Genomic DNA, 20,195 nt, shown 5'->3' with positions numbered 1-20,195 from the left:
TACAGGAAACGCCATATTTGACTTCTATTTATGATGAAGTATCAGAAAAAAAACTTTGTGCGAAGAATGACTACAAAAACCGGGTAAGAGACAAGAAGCAACTGTCTGAGAACGCAGAGAGCAGCCCAGACCGGCCGGCTTTATCCTGCGGAGATCCTGGAGTAGAGAGAAATGCATGGAGGCAGAAGCTAGACTGACCCTACTTTCTCCCTTGGAACCTTCCAGCTTGAAGCACTGGCTACGCGTGATGAGTGAAAAGTGTTGGGGTCGGCCTGAGGTTTGCATCGGTCTCATGGAAAAAACTAAATGAGTTTAGGACAGCCAAGACAGCCAGTGTTTGAGGTGCAAAAATCCCAGGAAAGAGAAAAACAGTGGAGATGGGAGCTTGACATTCCTCGTGGCTTTGGCCTGCGGTATATACCATACGGAGGTGACACACAGATTGGGAGGTGGCTTGTAAAGAAGTTAACAATCTAAGCGAGCTATCGATGGTTTAGTGGATTCAGTAGTGTACCTCCCCAAATCATGTCCTCCCAGAACCGCAGCAAGTGACCTTATTTGGACACGTAGTTCTGTTAGTATCTTGGGGTGAAAGTATCCTGATTTAGAACGGGCCCTAAATCCAATGACAGAGTCCTCAGAAGAAGAGAACAAGGACACAAGGCAAGGCTGCGTGATGGCGGAGGCAGAGCCTGGAGGGACCCGAGCACAAGCCAAGGAACCTGAGGGTCACCTGAGAAGCTAGAAGAGGCAAGAAAGGATCTTCCCGCCGATCCTTAGAGGGAGCATGGCCTGATGGCCCTTGATTCCTGGCCTCCGGAACTGGGAGAGAAGACATTTCTGTTGCTTAAGCCACCAAGTGTGTGGTGATCTGTTAGGGCAGCCCCAGAAACCTGCGAGCAAGGGAAAGCAGGTTCAGTGTGAACTCCAGGCTAGACCTTCTCAAGCATGAATATTAGAGAAAAGTCTGTATGGAACGTGTAGAACAGGGGTGTCTTGGTGGCCCAATGGGTTGGGCCTCTGCCTTCAGCTCAGGTCACGATCGAGCTCAGGTCCTAGGATCGAGCCCCGCATCAGGCTCTCTGCTTGGAGGGGAGCCTGCTTCCCTCTCTCTCTCTCTGACTGCCTCTCTGCCTACTTGTGATTTCTTTCTCTCTCTCTCTCTCTGTGTCAAATAAATAAAATCTTTAAAAAAAAAAAGAAAGAAAGAAAGAAAGAAACGTGTAGAACATGGCGTAGGGAGCTAACACAGGTTCACCGCATCAGGGAAGACATGATGGAGAGGATGGAGAGAAGGAATACTGGAAGAAAGACCAGCTGAGAAGTCCCCCAAATGGACAAAAAACATCAGAGAGGATAAATTATTTGTGGACAAACCAGTCAAACCGATAAAAACCAAAGACTGACAAGACAGAGAAAAAAATCATCATATTCAAAGGGGGAATAATTATGCGGACAACTGAATTTTCAAGAGGAATAACAGAAGCCAAAAGATACTGAAATTGAAAGAACCCTATTCACTCCAGGGGTGAAAATAGCCTCTACCAAAACCCCGCAGCAAGCATCAGAAATATCCCAAGCTTTCCCCTGGAGACCGAGGATAAGGAAAGGACGTCTGTTCTAAGCACTCCTCTTCAAAACTGTATTGGAGGTCTAGTTACCCCAGTGGGCAATCAATAAATAAAAGATGCAATGATTGTAAAGCATGAAAATGTAACAATCTGCAGCCAACATGCCTTTGGGTGACCGAGGAAGTGCCTTGTCTCCAGTCCCTGAAGCAGGTCGCAGGTGTGTCCTGGCATTGCCTCTGTGGGATGTCCTTAGCTGTGGTTCCAGCAGCAGGTCCGAGGGAGGAGAGATGGCCAGCTCCATGTAGCCCCCTGGGGCCCCTGCGGAGTCTATGGTTCCCGTGGCTGGAAGGGGGAGGGCCGCACGCAGGCTCACTGAGTCCCATAGTGGGGCCCTCGGGCACCTCTGAGGTCTGTACTCACCCTGAAAATACACACATCCCCAGGGGAGAAGGTGACCGTAAATAGCAAACAATACACACAAACACATATCATGGTGACAGATGGAAAGACCACAGGAAAGAGGAAAAAGATGTATAGTTTTATTACCTTCAATGTCAGTTTTTCCCACTTTTTGAACAAGAGGTCTCACATTTTTGTTGTGCACTGGGCCCCGCAAATCTTGTAGACGGCCCTGCATCCCTTTATTCCTCAAGGCACAGCCTAGACCAGCTGAAGTCTCAAGGATAAGAGAGGGGGAAGGGGGAGGCCACACCCAAGTGATCGAACCCCGGGGACTGTCGTCTGGGTCTGGAGGAGGTCCGGAAGTCACCTCGCAGCCCCGGCTTTGGTCTCTACTGAACTCCTGAAACGGGGCCCAGGGGCCGGACATGAGCAGCTGAACTATCCATGCTCTCCTTCAGACGCGTCTTTAAATCTCCAACTGGCTTGGTCTGCATTTCTTTTCTTTTTTTTTTTTAAGATTTTATTTATTTATTTGACAGAGAGAGATTACAAGCAGGCAGAGAGGCAGGCAGAGAGAGAGGAGGAAGCAGGCTCCCTGTTGAGCAGAGAGCCCGATGCGGGACTCGATCCCAGGACCCTGAGATCATGACCTGAGCCGAAGGCAGCGGCTTAACCCACTGAGCCACCCAGGCGCCCTTGGTCTGCATTTCTTATTTTCAAGATTTTATTTGTTCATTTGAGAGAGAGAAAAAAAGGGGGGGGGAGCAGAGAGAGAGGGATAAGCAGACTTCCCGCTGAACGCAGAGCCTGACAGGGGGCTCCAGCCCATGGCCCTGAGATCATGACCCAAGCCAAAATCAAGAGTCCGTCACTCAATCGACTGAGCCACCCAGGCGCCCCAGTTTGGTATGTGTTTCTAAAAGATAAGCACATTTCGAAAGCAGATCAGCACAGTACCATTATCATACCTAAAGACGGACAGCGATACTTGGACAGCATCAGATATGCAGTCTGTGTTCACATTTCCCCTGTTTTCTCCTACATTTTTACCAGGTGATTTTCCTGCGTTCAGATGCCAAGTTTCTAGCTTGCATGTGGGTCGTTTGTCTCTTACAGTCCTTCCATCCTGAAGTTCCCTCCCCGCCCGCCGCCCCCTGCCCCGCTGGCCTTTTATCCTTACCATTTATTTGTCAAAGAAACTGGAATGAATCTCCTATAGTCTTCCACATTCTAGATTTGCTGGTAGCAGCCCCTGATGTCTTTTAACGTATTTCTCTGTCCCTGTGTTTCCTGAAAACCGGTTGATGGTCTAGATTCAGAGTTGATGTTTCTCGGCAAAGCTCTTTTATAAGGGATGTATATACTCCATCAGGAGGCAGGTAAGTTCTCTGAATTTTCCTCAGTGCAGTCTCCATCTCTTTCCCTCGGCCTCCTCAGGCCCCCTTCTGTCCCCAAGTTTAGCAGCCACTGACAGGTAGGTGATAGGTGACAAAATCCGGAACTTAATCAGAAATTTAAAAAATGGTATCCCAATTCCATCCTCTCTTCTTTTATATTAGTCAGACTATTTCTATGGAGAAAAAATTTTCCCCGTTAACCATTTGTTTACCTGGAGATGTAATTCGGACGTATTTCCAGCATACGTCTTCTTTACTATTGTTTTTTTCCTTCACAACTGAATCCACAATTGGATAGTTCCATTTCTTGAGCTGTCTGGTTCAGTCTAAAGACCCACATTATCACAACATCTAATGATTCCTTTCTGAGTCTTTCAGATACACTCACGGGTTCTGTGATTTCTTGTCTTCATTTTCCACTAACTTTTCTTTTTTTTAATATTTTTAAATTTTTTAAGTAATCTCTACTCCCAATGTAGCGCTCGAACCCGCAACCCCAAGATCAAGAGTCCCAAGCTCTTCCGACTGAGCCAGCCAGGCGGCCTCACTGACTTTTCTTAATTCATTAGGGAAGGATGCAATAAAATATTCAAAGAATTAAGCAGACCTCACTGAACAAGCCAAGACCACAGCATGCTGCGTCTATACCATGCGCTAGCCGGGGGACAACCACCACCAGCAGTTTAAAATCATCTTTCGTCCCCTAAGGCACCGGAGACCAGGTGTGATGGGTTATGTCCAGCGTACGAGCACACGCTGGATAAAGTCAGGTGCGTGAGAATCAAGGGCATGTGTGACCTGGTCATAGAAGAGGCACAGATCTCTCAGAAGGCTCTCAGATACCCGCAGGCATCCTGAATGTTGGATTCGGGATGGACATTCAATCATCTGCCGGACGGCCCTACCCCAGGGACACCAGGGCAGCTGTGAATGACAGCTGGGACATTCCTCCTCCTGAAGGACAGGAATCCCCCCTCAACCTGGAACTTCCTCATTTTCTACCGGGGTACCAGGAGAACCGGGGAACGAGCATGGCTCTGTGCACACGCACTTCCTGAATCCAAGTAGCTGATATTCGAACCCTGCGCGTCTTCCCACTCAGAATATCCAGGGACGTGCAAGTATTTTGTTTATTCTATGGTTATTACTTTAGCCTTTTAGCATTTGACACTGTGAGTCGAACTCATGTTTAATGAATGAACCCTGGGAAAATTTGACTGATGGGACAAATGACTGATTTTTTTTTTTTTAAGGGAGAGTTCATAATTTTCAGACTAGACTCAAAACAGCAGAAACTGTCTTCGAGTGAAAGCGGCAGGAGCAAGTCTCTGCAAACTGAGTTAACTCACCAAGGACTGTGCAGGAAAGGACACCTTTCTGAGTGAGTAATCTTGGCTCGTGCTCCTCCTGACCCATTAAATTATACAAGGGCATCAGTCACTGAAAGCTAAAAATAACACTTAGCGGGGCTTGCCAGAGAGTTCTGATAGCTCCAGTGGGAACTTTCCATGCTCTTGTGACAGACCAGCATCCACTGGTATAGCCACAGGAAAAAAATAAGAATTGAGTTTCCTGCCTTGGTTTTTCTAGCAATTGCCACGTGGACAGCCTGCTTGGCCTTTGATGATAACCCCACTCTGGTCACATTGATTCGGCAAATATTTACTGGCCATCCACTGCGTGCCTGGTACAGCGCTGGGGGCTAGGGGTAAAGAGGTGCATGTGACAGACAGAACATGGGCCCCAGGGCCATGAGATCTGGCCCCTAGGCCAGCCTCAGTACTTACTGGCCGTGTGGTTTGGAACCGAGTCTCAAAAATCATGTCGGCCCTAGGCATTGGCAGGGATTCTAGTAAAAGTAGCACTCCACGCTAAGTTAGTAAGAGCTGGATTACATCCCAGCTCTGTCCCTGACCAACTGTACGGCAGGAACATGTGGTCACTTAGAAACAGAAAGGAAGCAGCAGCAGCTGGAACGGGAGAGCGAAAGAGAGGTAGGACGGAAATCACATGTTATCATTTCTTCTTCTCTTTACTCAGGTGTACCTTTCGTGTATCAAATATAACAGCGCACGCAAGTCTGAACTACACTGCTCGATGCATTCTTCATACCATTCCCGTGTGACTACCACCTAGATCAAGATATGGAACATTCCCAGCACCCCAGGAGATACAACTTTGAAAGTGAAAAGTACCAAAAGTCAAATCTCGGGACTTACATACGGTTCAATGTCCATCCAGCCATTTTCGGAGCCACTTTCCAAGCGGTGGAGAGGAGTCTGCCGTCTCTCTTCCCATCCTCCTGCTGACCAACAGTACTACTTAAGGACTGGTCTGCTAGACATGGGGCTGACACTGTCAATGTCTCCTGGACATTGAGGCTGTGAATCCGGCTCGGAACAGAGTCGCACTGTGTACTAAGCTAACGGGCCCATTGAGGGATGCAACCCACCATCTTGCCTTCTTCTGAATATAAAACTCAGAGGTACTAGTCGCCCCAGCCAGACTTTCTTTGTTGTAAAATTTACTAAATATTTATCATAAAATGACTACATGGTCAGAATAAAGGTTGGAGGGGAATACCAGTATTATCCTCAGCAGTTGAATGGCAAAAACAACTTAAATGTTCATCAACAGATCCATGGAGGAACCAAACGTGGACTATCCCCAGCAGAATATGATTTGCTGGGGAACCTGGGTGGTTCAGTGGGTTAAAGCCTCCACCCTCAGCTCTGGTCACGATCCCAGGGTCCTGGGATCAAGCCCCGCATCGGGCTCTCTGCTCAGCGGGGAGCCTGCTTCCTCCTCCTCTCTGCCTGCCTCTCTGCCTACTTGTGGTCTCTCTCTGTCAAATAAATAAATAAAATCTTTTTTAAAAAAAGAATATGATTTGCTGTAAAAAGGAATGAAGTATTCATACACACTACAACACATATGCTACAACTTTGATGCCATTATGCCAAGTGAAAGAAGTCAGACACAGAAGACCACATGCTGTATGATTATATTCATATGAAAGTCCCGAGCAGGGAAATCTGGAGAGACAAAGTAAGTTAGTGATGGCTTAGGGCTGGTGATGGGGGCAGGAAGATAGGGATTTAATAGCCAATGGGTATTTTTTTGGAGAGGAGGGCAATGGAAATATTCTAAAACTGACTGTGGAGATGGCTGTACACATCTCTGAATGGACCAGAAACCACTGAATTGTACATTGTAAATGGGTGAATAGAATGGTCCGTGATTGTATCTCAATAAAGTTGCCTTTTTAAGAAATGAAGGGAACAAAAAGTAAATGGAAAGATTATTCACAGTCTTTCTGCCCAAAGATACTCATGATCAATGCTTTGGGGGATATCTTTCTGGTGCTCAGCTCCCCATAGTTCTATTGTTTTTTGCTGGTGATCATACAACATTTCATAGTATTGGCACACTTTCCAACATATGTTGGTCAGGATTTAGCTGCCAATGAGAGAAAGTGGTTTTTTTAAGGCCGAAAGAGACCTGATGGAAGAACTTCGGTGCTTCTGGAACTGCTGTTAGTCCTGGAGGAGAGGCTGGTTCTCCAGGGCGGAGAACACATCAGGAAGGGTTGGCCGAACCCGTAATGCCCGCGTGAACTACCAGCCACCACTGGCACTGCCAGCTTCAGCACAACTCAACTGGGCTCCATGCTGACAGACACACACGCACACACACGCGCACACACACACACACACACACACACACCAAAAACATATTCCCTGGGGCGCCTGGCGGGCTCAGTCAGTGGAGTGGGCTGACTCTTGATCTCGGGGTTGTGAGTCTGAGCCCCAAGTTGAGTGTAGATAGACCTTCAAAATGAAATCTTACAAACGTATTTATTTATTTTAGAGAGAGCGAGAACAGGGAGAGAGGCAGAGGGAAGGAATCTCCAGCAGACTCCCTGCTGACCCAGGAGTCCGGAGTGGGGCTTGATCTCGTGAACTATGAGATCATGACCTGAGTCAAAATCCGGAGTCAGATGCCCCACCAACTGAGCCACCGGGCGCCCCTACAAGTAAGCTCTTAAAAGAAAACCAAACAACCATATTCACCGATCGTGCCAACCAGCAGAAACCACAGAGGTGTCAGAAGTGTGACTTCCACTTTAGTTCTCAAAGAAGTGCATCTCATGGTCACACTTAATTCACACCAGGAACCCTAGCTGCCAGGCAGCCTGAGAAATAGGACTGCGTGCTAGGATCCATACTCCAGGAAGATACTTACCATGCCGTGTTGTTATAAACTTACCATTTTTAATAGCTACATAAGTTTCCATTAACTATATAGATGTATATCAATCCATATATAAGGATATACATATATAGTATATAGAAATTTATATTATTGGATCCAATATATCAAATATTCATCCATTTATATATAGATAGATAAGTAGATCTATTATATATATGTATGGATAGACTTTATTATTATATATGTTATATAGTATATATATAGACTGTTATTAGATATTAGGATAGACTGTTTCCAGAGCTTAATATTATCAGTATTAATATTCCAAAGCTTAATAATAAAAATAATGCTGTAATGATAATGCCAGGAGTAGCAGCTACGGTTTACTGAATACTTCCTTTGTCTAGGCAGTACTTGAGGCCCTTCACATTCACTGTATATGTCTTTCTTTTTTTAGTTAAGCTCATAACCTCCTTAGGAGGTAGCTCTTAGCCCCATTGTACAGATAACAAAACTGAGGCATAAAAAGAAGTTAAAGCCCGAGGTGACACAGCAAAGCTTATGCCCTTAACCATTACTCAAATACACAAGAAAAAAAGGTCTTTTTCATTTTGGAAATGCTTTCTATATCGCAAATAATCAGAAACAGAATTAGTGATTCAATACCTGGGGACATGTCGAAGGCCTCTGGCACATAGTAGCAGGTCAGAGTCTTAATCAGAGCATTATGGGGACTGAGAATGACCTCCAAGGCAGGAGCTCACTTTTATCATGCAAATGCCTGGCTGGGTGCCTGGTACACTGTGGCCACCCGAGGGATGTTTCCCCAATGAGTAACAGCTCCTGTGCAAGCAGGGGTGCGTGAGGGCTCCCCGATTCAAAGAGCTGCATTCCTTTCATGGGGTAAAGTACAAGCAGCTTCTAACTCAGTCCAGCTCTAGTCCGCAGTGAGTAACGAGTGCCCGGAACACACAGCCCTGATCCGTTTCTTTCAGCCGCTCTCATGCTGAGTCACCGCACAGGCCCGTCACTTTGTTGACTGTGAAGAGTCTAAAATGACCAAATAAGTCACACCACATGCATCCGACGGACCACGCATGCGGCTGGAAAGTGCATCTGTTCTTTTAGGTATATGCATGGGAGCATTTTTTAACAAGTGCAACCCCTTCCTCGGCTTGGATTATTTAAGAAGTCGACTGTCTCATTAAATGCTGATTCTCCGTGGAAACATTAGCAACGGACATGCATTGTCCCAGTCCCAATGCCCGAATAAGACCGTAAACCCGATACCTTCGCGAGCTGCCTCGCCAGTGGAGGCCACTTTACAGCCCTCAGATGCCCAGCTGTACTCCGCCGTCAGGAAGCAGCTGCACCCACCTAACTAACTAACTACCAGCTTAAGAGGTTCATAATGCTGAAACCTCGGCACCTCCATATACTGCTTTCCCCGGCAGAGCAAAGTTCCATGACAAGATGGTTTGTCTTGGAAGAGTCACAGCAAAGGAGCCAAAAAACCTGCTGGACATCAGCTGACCTATAACCAGGTGGGTTTATATTCCAAAAGATTCATTCTGTCTTTCCAACTCTGTCCCATGGGATCGCCACCGTCTTTATTTCCCTTAAAAAAAAAAAAAAAAATCCTAAGATGATGAAAGACACTCCTTTTAGAGCTACCTTACCTACTTCTTGGACTATACTATTCAGGGGTCTTTGGAGGATGGAATTATAACTTTCATTATCAATGTAGACATACCTAGAAGGGCGCCTGGTGGCTCAGGGGGTTAAGCACCTGCTTTCTGCTCAGGTCATGATCCCTGCCCTCCACCTCCCTCCCCCCAACAGGCTCCCTACTCAGCCCGAACCTGCTTCTCCTTCTCTCCCTTCCCCCCTCTCCAGCTCATGCTCTCGCTCTCTCTCTACTATTTCTCTCTCTCAAATAAATAAATAAAATCTTAAAAAGAAAAGAAAAGAAATAACCTGGAGAAAGCAGGGATGTCCTTTGGCTCCTATCCTACTGCCGCTCTCAATCTAGAAGCTCTATCAGGTCCTCCTGGCACAGAGTAGAGCGGGAGGCAGTATCACCCAACCAGACCTTAATGATTTTATTTCTTCCACATGGCCAGAGAACATGTTTGAACATCACTTGCCATAATTTTTCTGGTGATTTCTATGAATCATTTTTTAATTATGAATAATGTCTTTAGAGACACTCCTGAGAAATTTCACCCCAAGTTCCCTTGACAAACATCCCATAAAGTATCTGAAATAAAGCAGCTTCCACGACCAACACAGAAAATCAATGCTAAAGCATGAATTCCTAAAAGATCCATTAGTCAACTTTGCAGGGAAGGGAGCTCAAGATTCACGCACGCAAAAGGTTGCTGAGAAATACAAGAACAAACAAAACCAGAAAAAGACATTTACTGTCAAATAACATTCAAAGAATTTTTGTACAAATGCAGATCTTCTAACTACAGATGGAGTCTTTTTTTTTTCTTCTTCTAGCTGGAAATTTTCTGTGTCTAAAATTATTTATTGCCTTTCTACCCTCAGCTGAAGGTTTTCAGCTCTTTCAGAATCGGCTATGACTATGGCACAAAGGACCCTATCCTCTTGGTTCAATCCAGGCCACTCAGAAATTAAAATATTTGTGTAAGATAGTGAGCGTGTATTTCCATTTCTGGGATTTACTTTCAGAAAACCCAACTGCTGGATCTCAAACAATCAAGCAAGGTCCAAGTACCCTTAAAGGACAACCGGACTGGGTATTGGCCCTGGGATTCCAGCACTTTCTGCAGGCGAGGCTCTCCTGGCTTCCACTTTCCTTGCTTGTCAGAGTTGACACCTTCTCCAAAAACATGGCGTAGACTACTGGCTAAACAGAAATGCAGATAAGCCCATTAGATTTCAGTGGAGTACCCTTTAGGTTGCTTACCCAGGGAGGTGTTTTCTGGTCAATTATTTTAAGTAGACTTCAATAAACATTAAGATTATTTGTGCATGGGTAATAATGGCACTGATCTTTTCCCTCCGTGGCCTGCAACTACCCAGGAAGTAAAGCTGAGTCACATAGGCACTTTCCAGTGCTCAATACCTTGTTTAAAGTGCTTAAAAGGGGGGCACCTGGGTGGCTCAGTGGTTTAAGCCTCTGCCTTCAGCTCAGGTCATGATCTCAGGGTCCTGGGATCGAGCCCCACATCGGGCTCTCTGCTTAGCAGGGAGCCTGCTTCCCCCTGCCTCTCTGCCTACTTGTGATCTCTGTCTATCAAATAAATAAATAAAAATCTTAAAAAAAAAAAAAGTGCTTAAAAGGTGTTTGGAGCTGTCGCTCCTCCCACCCACCCCCTAAGGGCTGACAGTTCCCAAACAAGTAGAAAATGGCACCTGTGGCTTCGCCAGGTGAAGCCAGCATGTACATCGTCACTGAACCGAGTTCCTGGGAAGCCGGGAACCTCTGCGCTCTTCCTTACCCCAGCTCTGCTTACATTTGTTCAAAAGTGAGATTATTTCAATAAAATCTTCCAAGTAGCCACCTTTCCGGTGCCCGCATTCTCCAGGCAGAGGCTGGAGACTATAGGATCTGTCCACTATTTTTTTTTTAATCTTTCCACTATTAAAAGCAAGATAGAGGGGCCCCTGACTGACGCAGTCCGTAAGTAAGGCATGCGGCTCTGGATCTTGAAGTTCTGAGTTCAAGCTCCACCGTGGGCGCAGAGTTTACATTAAAATAACAATAATAATATAAATAATAAATAAAATTAAATGCAAGATTAAAACTAGGTCTCTCACACCACCCTAATTAAGCTGTTTAATGGGTTTCGACTTGGGGAGCGGAGTAGCACCTGCACAGTCCAACCGAGCCACGAGCGCACCCTGACCACCCTTCCCATAATGGGGAAAGAGGAGAAGGGTCCCCTGAATCCCTGAATGTGCAAACTTGGGCATCCGGCGAGGAAGGCGCCGGAGGGCTCAACCCGGAGAGGGGGTGGGGCACAGAGTATTCCTCAGTGAGATCAAATAATGCCTTTGTCGACACCCGCGGGGCGAAAAGAGCGTTAGTGGAATAATCAGAATTATTTTGTTTCCGCCCTCTAAAAACCGAAGACGGTGCTGGACTTGGGGCTTAAAATATTCACAAGTCGCACGATGTGAATATGCCTTTTAGTTTACCAGCTTACCGCTCCTTTTGCCAGGGAAAATATCCTTGGATTGAAAAGAACTCCTGATTTTTAATTACTCGTTTTACGCGAAAACGTGTTTTGTTTACCCCGAGCCTTCTCTTCCGGCGTATTTTCTCTGGCACATAAAAGGAATTGTCTCAGTTAAAAGAGGGCGAGGGACGGTGCAGATCCCCAGTCGGGGACCACGCGGGAATTCCCTCCAAGAAGGCTGAGCCGCTGACGCTGAGAATTTTGACTCCAGATCTGAGCTAAGTGCGCGTGAGATGGGAGGGGCCCACGGGGCTTCAGAGAGACCCAGATGAAAGCACAATTTCATCTTCAATTTCCCCTAGATAACCCCCCCCCCGGGGGTACCGGGTTCTGTTGTCTCCCGCCGCCCCGCGCGCACCCAATCTTCCTCTGGTCTCCACTTTCCTCGTAAAAAGAATCTGGGAGGGAGGGGCGCAGCCGAAGCCAAGCAACCCGAGTGGGAAAGGTGGAGATGGGCACCAGCGTCAAGTGCCAGGACGGGGACCATGTCCTGACGGCCTCAAGCAGGCACCGGATCCTCACACGCACCTCCCATCCGACGCGCACAACCACTCGCGCCCCAGCGCGCCGCACGCCCCTCGCCCCAGGCGAACCGAGGCCCACCCCCGTGGACGCTGCGTCCTCGCTGCGAGCGCTGAGAGCGCGCGCACTCGTGCGCTTCCCACTCCTTGTGCAATGCGCCCTCTCCGTGAGCTGGGTGCCTCCCAACCTGCGTGCGTACTGACACCACCCCCCACACCCGGGGCGCTCCGCGCTGCCAGTGCTCACTGTGCCTTCCACGCTCCACGCGGACTGAGCCCCTCGCACGGCCGTGCGCATTGCGCCCCCTTCCGCCAACCCGCGCATGCAGCGTTTCTAACCACGCGGACAGTCCCGAGCCTGCGCCCGAAAGAGGCGGGACCACGCGGCAAAGTACGTCTGAAATAAGCCGATCCTGAGCCCGCACGCAGCGCTGGGAGTCCCGAGCCATTTCTGCAGAATCAAGACTTCTAGCGTCAGAGAAGCCTGACTCTTGTCCCCCTCCTGCCGCCGCTGTCCCCCAAGTGTGGCCTGCAGCTCCCAAAGCCGGGTTTCGGCCCGGGGTGGGGAGGGCTGGAGAGGGGTCCCGCCACCGCCTCCCTGCCTGGCCAGGTGGGGTGCGCTCTCCATGCGGCCGCGGCAGATCTAAAGTCGGGCTTTGGCGCGCCGGGAACCTCCGATGCGGGATTGCTTCTGCCCTGGGAGTCGCCTCCTTCTCCTCCCCGGAGAGAAGAGGGTGTTCCTGGACACACACCTCTCAGGAAACCCGCCTACCACGCCGGCCTGTGCAAGAAAATAAAAAAATGAAAACATTTTTTTTTCTTTTTTTTTCCAATTTATTTATTTTCAGAAAAACAGTATTCATTATTTTTTCACCACACCCAGTGCTCCATGCAAGCCGTGCCCTCTATAATACCCACCACCTGGTACCCCAACCTCCCACCCCTCCGCCAGAAAACATTTTCTAAGTAGTAAGAGGCTCACGACCCGGGTTGGGGCGGCCTCGCGTCCCAGGCCGGGCTGGAGAGGGCCAGCTCAGCCGGCCCGCCAGCTTCTCTCTCTCTAATCAACCACAAATGAACTAGCATACCTCTTATTACAGAATTGTTTAGATTAGAGCGAAGGTTCCCCCATATTCACTTTGCTTTGCAAATAACCCTGTTATAGTAATTAAATGAAACGCGTTTGTATCCTCAAAAGTACAGTAATAGCCCTATTCTGTAGTTAGCCTTTTGTTAAAGACCTGTTAGGGGAAAAGACAAATTTAAGCCCATCAGGTTTCTGCTCATTGATGTGCAGAAATATTTATCTCTGGTGGATATTTTCTTTCGTTTTCTAAAGGAAATTTTTGGTGGGTGTTTTTGAAAGGCGGCTTCAACGCAGTCGTTAATGAACTAACTGGTTCTCAGATTTCAAGGTGGTGTGTAATTGGTATAACCACTGAGGAATTTCAGCGCATGCCGGACTGTTAAGACTCCTCCAGCTCAAAGGTTTCCAGACACGACCCCCAGTTGGCTGGAGGCGAAAAGCGGGGCGTTGCGGGGAGCCAATGGGCAACCTCTTCCCAGAACTGTGATTTTGAGGCGCTGTTTCTGTTAAGCGAGACCAGGAGTCCTCAGGAGGAGGACTGTGGAGGCTTCAGGTGGTCGGGTCCTGGAAGGGTGGCGTTAGGTGGTGCAGGTCACTCCTTACCCATCTCTCTCTCTCTCTCTCTCTCTGCCAAGGATTCCTTTCTGTCCCTGAGCTCTGAACTTGACGCTGGCCGCTGCCTGAGCTCCAGGGGTAAATTGCCCTCCCTGAAGAATGTTGGGAGTCTGAGTGCATTGGGAAGGGCACGGAGAATGGAGAGAAATTGGGGCCAGTCGTGGGAGAAAGGGAAGGAAAATGCAAAGGACAGGCTTCCCTCTTACCTGCAGGTAAAAGTTAGAAGAAATGGGTGACTCTCTTTTACCCGAAACTGGTGCGGCTTCTGTGGCCCCCTGTGTCCCATGCTCAGGGACTTTGCTAATCACTATAATTAATTAACCAGTGACACTGTTTTTCTTCTCCTAAATGCATCACCCTGAGGGAGGGAAAGAAATGGGCAGCAGCTATTCCATTCCTAGGTCAAGAGGCATTGCCGTGACCCAAGGCCTCCAGACCCCAATCTCGGGACCCAAAATTGTCCTAGGTAACTGAATCCGAAGAAAAGGACCATGCTCTTTTCAGAATCCCAGAGAACTGAGTCAACTGAGAGCAGGCCCAGGTAGGAACCCAGAAGATGGGAATTACCCCCCAAAGCCCCACTCTGGAATGCCCCCTTCTCTTGCCTCCTCACCCCAAAACCATACCTAGGGCGCCATGCCGAGGACCAAAGACCGGCAGGAAGAGCTCCCTGGACCCCAAGCTCAAGGGTGGCTCTGCTTTCCTTACTGCATATAATCAGAGATCCTGCCCACCGAGCTGAAAGCTAACACTTTCTCCAAAGGAGTAACTTCCAGTGAAAGAATTTCTTAAAAACAAAACCAACCAAACAAAAAACAGGCAAACTTCTCTTTCTCTACTTGGAAAAACGTGAGCAGAGCCAGTTACTGTCTAGACCTCTGGAGGAATGGATTCATTAAGAAATGGCTCTGGCTACCTCGAATTACTTTTCAACAATGAGCGGCGATATTGGAATTGTCCCCTGATCCTTTCCGGCAGTAGCAATGACTCCAGGAAAAGCTGGTGATATCTCCATGGGGCTTACCCAAGCAAAGGAGTGAAAAATCAGAGTACTCTTTCTGAAAGCTCAGACCCAAAACGCCTCCAAGCCATGGTGGTCAAATATGTGATGCCAGAGCCGAGACAATCTTCTGGAGTAACCATATCTTGCTAATTGTGTAGGAAAAGGCTTATAAATGGAATGGACTCTAATTTCTCTAGTCCTGGATTTTCTGTTGCCCCTTTTGCTCCTGCAGTTGGCATTCTCCTTAACTACCACTCGGAGAGGATGGCCACCATCTCCCCACACTGCTAGGGATGGGAGGAGTTCTCTCCCTGCCCCCACCTCCTTAGTGACAGTCTCTGACCCTCTTCTGCCACTGCTGCAGCCTCTCGCGGAGCCCATCCCCGGTAGAACATCTGCGCGTTTCCCCCTTGATCTCACTCAAAAGTCGGTTTCCGCGGGGGATGGGCCTCAGGTAGGCGCCGGGCGCGGCCTGGGCAAAAACAGTTGCGGAGCATCTGAAGCGGAAAATCCGAGCAGATGTGGGGCGGCCTGGACCCGCCCCTTTCCTCTTGGGGCCTCAATTTCTTCCAGATCACTTTCCTAATGGAAAATTTCTAAGAGGTGGCGGGTATGTAGAGGCGTGCTGGTGCACCTCGGGGTGCGCCAAAGCGTGTGAGGCAGGACTGGCGGGGGGGGGGGGGGGGGGGGAGAGGTTGGGGGGATAGGGGATGGTGAACAGGCCGTCCTCCCCAAGCTTGCTGACCTCAATGCGTCGGCCCCCTACTCCTTCCCACAAGCCCTCTTCCTGCCCCCAGCTTCCCTTCATTCTAGATTCTGCAGGCTCCTTCCAGGCCAGCAGGGGAACTACTGTTTTGGGGTGATGCCCCGACTTCAGGGTCTTTCGTGGCTGCTAAACTTCTCCCCGGCAGGCTCGTCTCTGTGCTCTAGGGGAGGCACTGGGAGGTAGCCCTAAAGCATAGACCTGGAAGTCCTCTCTGCACAAAGAACCCCGAGAAAGGGACATGCAGCAGGTGTCGCAACCAGCGGCCACCGCTGACGCCCTTGATCACTCTAATAAGCACGATTAATGCTTTTCCCACATTACACAGCCTCTGTGGGTGCCCCTATAGAGGTCCGAGGATTTCCTTCCGAACGCACGGGGGAGGGGAGCGTTCTTCTTTTACTAGTCCCTGCAGAAATACCTGCATGGAAATTGCAATCACTGTCCTTACCACCCAGGAAACCTCGAATCTGCGTCCAATGCTTCGGGAACTTTCGATGGTGGGGGCGGCGGAGGGAGCCCAGACCCGTCCTGGTCTGCGTGTGTGTTTCTCTCTTGAATGAACGTGTTGGGGGTTTATACAGTGCCCGTTTTGGCGTCTGCTGAGGCAGACTCTAGGGTTGGCAGTGTCCCACACCCACAATTCTCCGAGTCTTCAAACGCTCCCTTATGCCACCTCTCGAACCCCGCGACTCAGACCCGTCCGGCTGACGCGAGAGCAGCGGCGGTGAAGATGAGATCATGAGATCTCAAATACTCTTTGCCGGAAAATCCGGGAAATTTGGTTTAAGAAAAGTTTCTGTTCTTCTCACTTGTTGGCTCTCTCCCACTTCCACTTAGCCATGTTTCTGCGCTCTGGGTAATCCCCTTCAAGCCTAGGAGGAATTCTCTAGGGTCCATAATTGAGGATCGGAAATCGTGGGGGTGAGGGAAGCGTTAAATCCTCCCGAAGCCAGGAAAGTGCCGGAGCACACTCACAGGCGGCCTTCGCGGCCTGCGGCGGGGCCCAGCCCGCATCCCCTTCTTCTTGGAGCCCCTTCTCCGGGTGGCCTGGAGACGACAACTGTCTGCGGAGTCAGGCGCGAGATTCCGGGCAGGGAAGCGGGCCCCGCGCCCTGCGTTTGGGTACTGCGTACCCTCACCTCTCGCGCGCCGTCCAGACCCTTCTGAACGCACCGCTGGAAGCAGGAAAGTGCTGCTAGATCCAAAACCCCCAGGGAAAGTGCTGTGTTCGGCCTGGGGGCGGAGGGGTGGGGGTGCCACCAACTCTGAAACTCGCGCTGCTTGGGGATTGCGGAGCGCCAGGCCCGGGAGCCAAGGCCACCTCTGTGGGTTCCGCCGGGCGCGGGGCTGCCGGCTCGTGGTTAAGCCGGAGTCCGCGCACACGGTCTCGCCCACCGAGGGAGCTAAGACGCCTCCAACGCTGTCGAATTTGTCCCCTTCAAAGGGATCCCCGAAAAGGTCAGGAGCGCCCGCAGCAGAATTGGTGGTCCATTTCTCGGCCCCCCAGGCGTGAGGGACGGAGGCGGGTCCCGGGTCAGCGAGAGCGAGGAACAGCCGGCTCCCACCCGGCTGGGAGGGGAAGACGGGGCCGCTGAAACGGAGATCCCAGAGCAGAGCACCGCAGCCCCCGCTTCTCTCCTCCTCCCCGAGCCAACCTCAAAATCGGGCGCGCCACAGTCGTACAGTCTGTGCCACTCGGCCGAGGTACCCGCAAGACCCCGTGCCCTGAGTCCATCACAGCTGCCCTCTGACCCCACGCTCGGAGGAAGCCAGCGTCCTCCTAGCGCGCCCGTCCGCATGGTGGCCGTAGTTTTCCAACTGCTACGAGGGTGAGAGTCGGTGCGACCGTCGGGGATTGGAGGAGAGCCGTCCCGGGGGTGACGTGACAGTGGGTACGAGGACCCGCGGCCCAGTGTTGACGGAGGGGCGGAGGACCGAGGGAAAAGCACCAGGACGCCCTATGGCTGTGTCCCCAAGTGCGCCTCCCTACTCCAACTGCCTCCTGGCCCACCTTCTCGGGTCCTACCAATGCTCACTCTATTACTCCCGCTCGGCCACCCCCGGGCCTGAAGAACCCGCCCCCGCCGCGATTCCCCGCAATTCCGGCAGCACCGAGTCAGGCTGCGGGAGAGGGGACTGTTGGACCCTGTGCCCGCCAACGCCCTGGGCGAGGCCTGGTCTCTAGGCTTGGCTCCCCTGCCCCCTCCCTTCGCCCGGCCCGCGTATCCCCGCGGCCTGCAGCCCCTCCGCGAAGGCGCCGATCTTCTTTGGCTCCGCTGCTTCGAGGTGGGAAAGGGCCGGAGGGGCAGAAGGGGCAGAGGCTCTCTCCCGCCCTTTCCTGAGGGAGGGGGTCTTCCCTTCGGGTCTCCCCCCTTTCTGCCCTCGGACCTGCAAAGTGGGGAAGGAAGGGCGCGCGACCCGCGCGAGGCTCGGAGGACTGAGTCCTCCCCGGAACGGCACAGGCCGGCGGGTCAAGCCGCCTCCCTTCGGCCGCGCGCGCCCAGGACTTGTCCGGGAGCCACCCGGAGGCTTGGGCATCCCTCCTTCCCTTCCGTCCCTCCTCCGCTCCTCCCCACCGCCCGTCCTAGCGCCCAGGTCCCGCGAACCGCTGGCGGGAGCCGGTCCCCAGGGCGCGCCGTGTGCACTTACCGAGACTTCCTCGAGGCCGGGAGCGCGCGGGCCTCTCCTGGGAGAGTCCCTGGAGGCCGCGACGCGGAAGCGCGCCTGTGACTCCCCGGCCGCGGCGGGGTCGGGAGGCGAGATTCGCCGCCCCCGCCCCCGCCACGGTCCCTCCCCCCCCTTCCGCCCCCCCCCCCCCGGGGCCGCAGCGGCCGAGTGCTCCGCCCGAAGGCGGGTCCGCCATAAACAAACGCGGCTCGGTCGCACGTGGACCGCGGAGCTGCTGCGACTCGCGACAGATCGCGGGCTTCGGGCGCCGCGTCTCCGGGCAAAGGGAACCGCCAGGGAGGGCAGGAGAGCGCGCCGGGGCCGGGCCCCAGCCGCCTCCGCCCCAGCTCCCCTCCGCTCCCCTCCGCTCCATGGCTCCGCGGCCGCCGCCGCCGCCCGTGCCGCCCTCCAGCCCGCAGGGGCCTCGCGGCAGCGGGTACGAACACTCCGTCAAGGACTAAGCGGCACCGCTGCCTCCTCGCCGGCTCCTCTCCGCTTCCTAAGGAAAGCCGAGACGCGAGAGCCGGGAGGGAGAAGGGAAGAGGGAGCAGAAGCGAGCGGAAAGTCGGGCTCTGGGCACCGCGGGACTGCACAGCTCGGAGGAGGCTGCGCCCGGGGCGGCGGGCAGAGCGCGCAGCGGCGCCGCCGGGTTGCGCCGAGCTCCGGGGCCCGGCGGCTGCGGAAAAGCTACTCGGTGCCCCGGGCCTCCCCGCGCACCTGCCCCGGGCGGTGCCCCCGACTCACTTGGCCCCCGGAGTTCCCTTCCCCATCCCCGCCGCTGCAGCCGGAGCGGGGCTCCGCGGGCCTGGAGCACAGCCGGGTCTAATATGCCCGGAGCCGAGGCGCGATGAAGGAGAAGTCCAAGAATGCGGCCAAGACCAGGAGGGAGAAGGAAAATGGCGAGTTTTATGAGCTGGCCAAGCTGCTCCCGCTGCCGTCGGCCATCACCTCGCAGCTGGACAAGGCGTCTATCATCCGACTCACCACCAGCTACTTGAAGATGCGGGCCGTCTTCCCCGAAGGTGAGGCCGCAGGTGGGCGGCCGAGAGCCTCGGCCCAAGCGGGGAGCTGGAGCTGGATTGAAGCGCCAGTGTAGGGGAGTCTTGGGGAGGCCGCGCCGGGAGCTTCGGCTCCTGTTAGAGAGAGGAGCCAGGGTCTTGGCGCCGTGGGGACTAGACCGTCTTCTGGCCCAAGTGTGGACCCAGCGAATCAGGAATTGTTTTGTGATCATGCTGCGCCGTTCTGGTTTCCCTCCCTCTTTTCTCTTGTTTCTTTTCTCTTTCCTTTGCTTTCCTTTTCTTTTTCTTTCTTCATTTCTTTGACTCCCCCCCCTTTTATTTTTTCCTTCTTTCATTCCTATCTTTTTTTCTGCGGAAGGGACGCGTGTGTCCCCCCAGCCAGAGGTGAGACGGACTTGCTGCTCCTGGCCTGGGAGGGGGTGGAGTGCATGAGGAGGCCCAGGCCCTGAAGGCCCTTTGGGGCCGGGGCCTCAGATTTGGGCCTCTCCTCCTGACTCTTCTTTGCTCCCTTGGGACTGGGCGGGGCAGGTTAGGATAGAAGAGACCAAAAGTAGGTAAGCCTAAACCTTGCAGGAGAAAGGACTAGTGCGAAAACGGCAGGCGGGCCGGCCAGAGCAGAGTCTTCTTTTCCTGATCGGAATTATAAACCAGAGGGGCAGGTGCCACGGGGAGCAAAGGTCACCAGGATCCATGGGTCCCGCACACAGCGGTGGTAAGTAAT

At 51.9% G+C, this 20,195-nt stretch overlaps 1 protein-coding gene across 1 annotated transcript in view; it reads left to right on the top strand.

The window, feature by feature from the left end:
* The first annotated feature begins 18,676 nt into the window (after positions 1-18,676).
* The window catches only part of SIM2 (SIM bHLH transcription factor 2), a 52,140-nt gene continuing 50,621 nt past the window's right edge, over positions 18,677-20,195 (top strand). The window contains exon 1 of the mRNA XM_044250940.1: positions 18,677-19,477. Coding sequence (XP_044106875.1) covers positions 19,303-19,477 — 175 coding nt within the window. The 5' untranslated portion in view covers positions 18,677-19,302. The remainder of the gene's footprint in view (positions 19,478-20,195) is intronic.

Source organism: Neovison vison, chromosome 6 (assembly GCF_020171115.1).
Source record: "Neovison vison isolate M4711 chromosome 6, ASM_NN_V1, whole genome shotgun sequence".
In the NCBI taxonomy this organism is placed as follows: domain Eukaryota; kingdom Metazoa; phylum Chordata; class Mammalia; order Carnivora; family Mustelidae; genus Neogale; species Neogale vison.
This window is presented reverse-complemented; position numbering and strand designations above follow the sequence as displayed.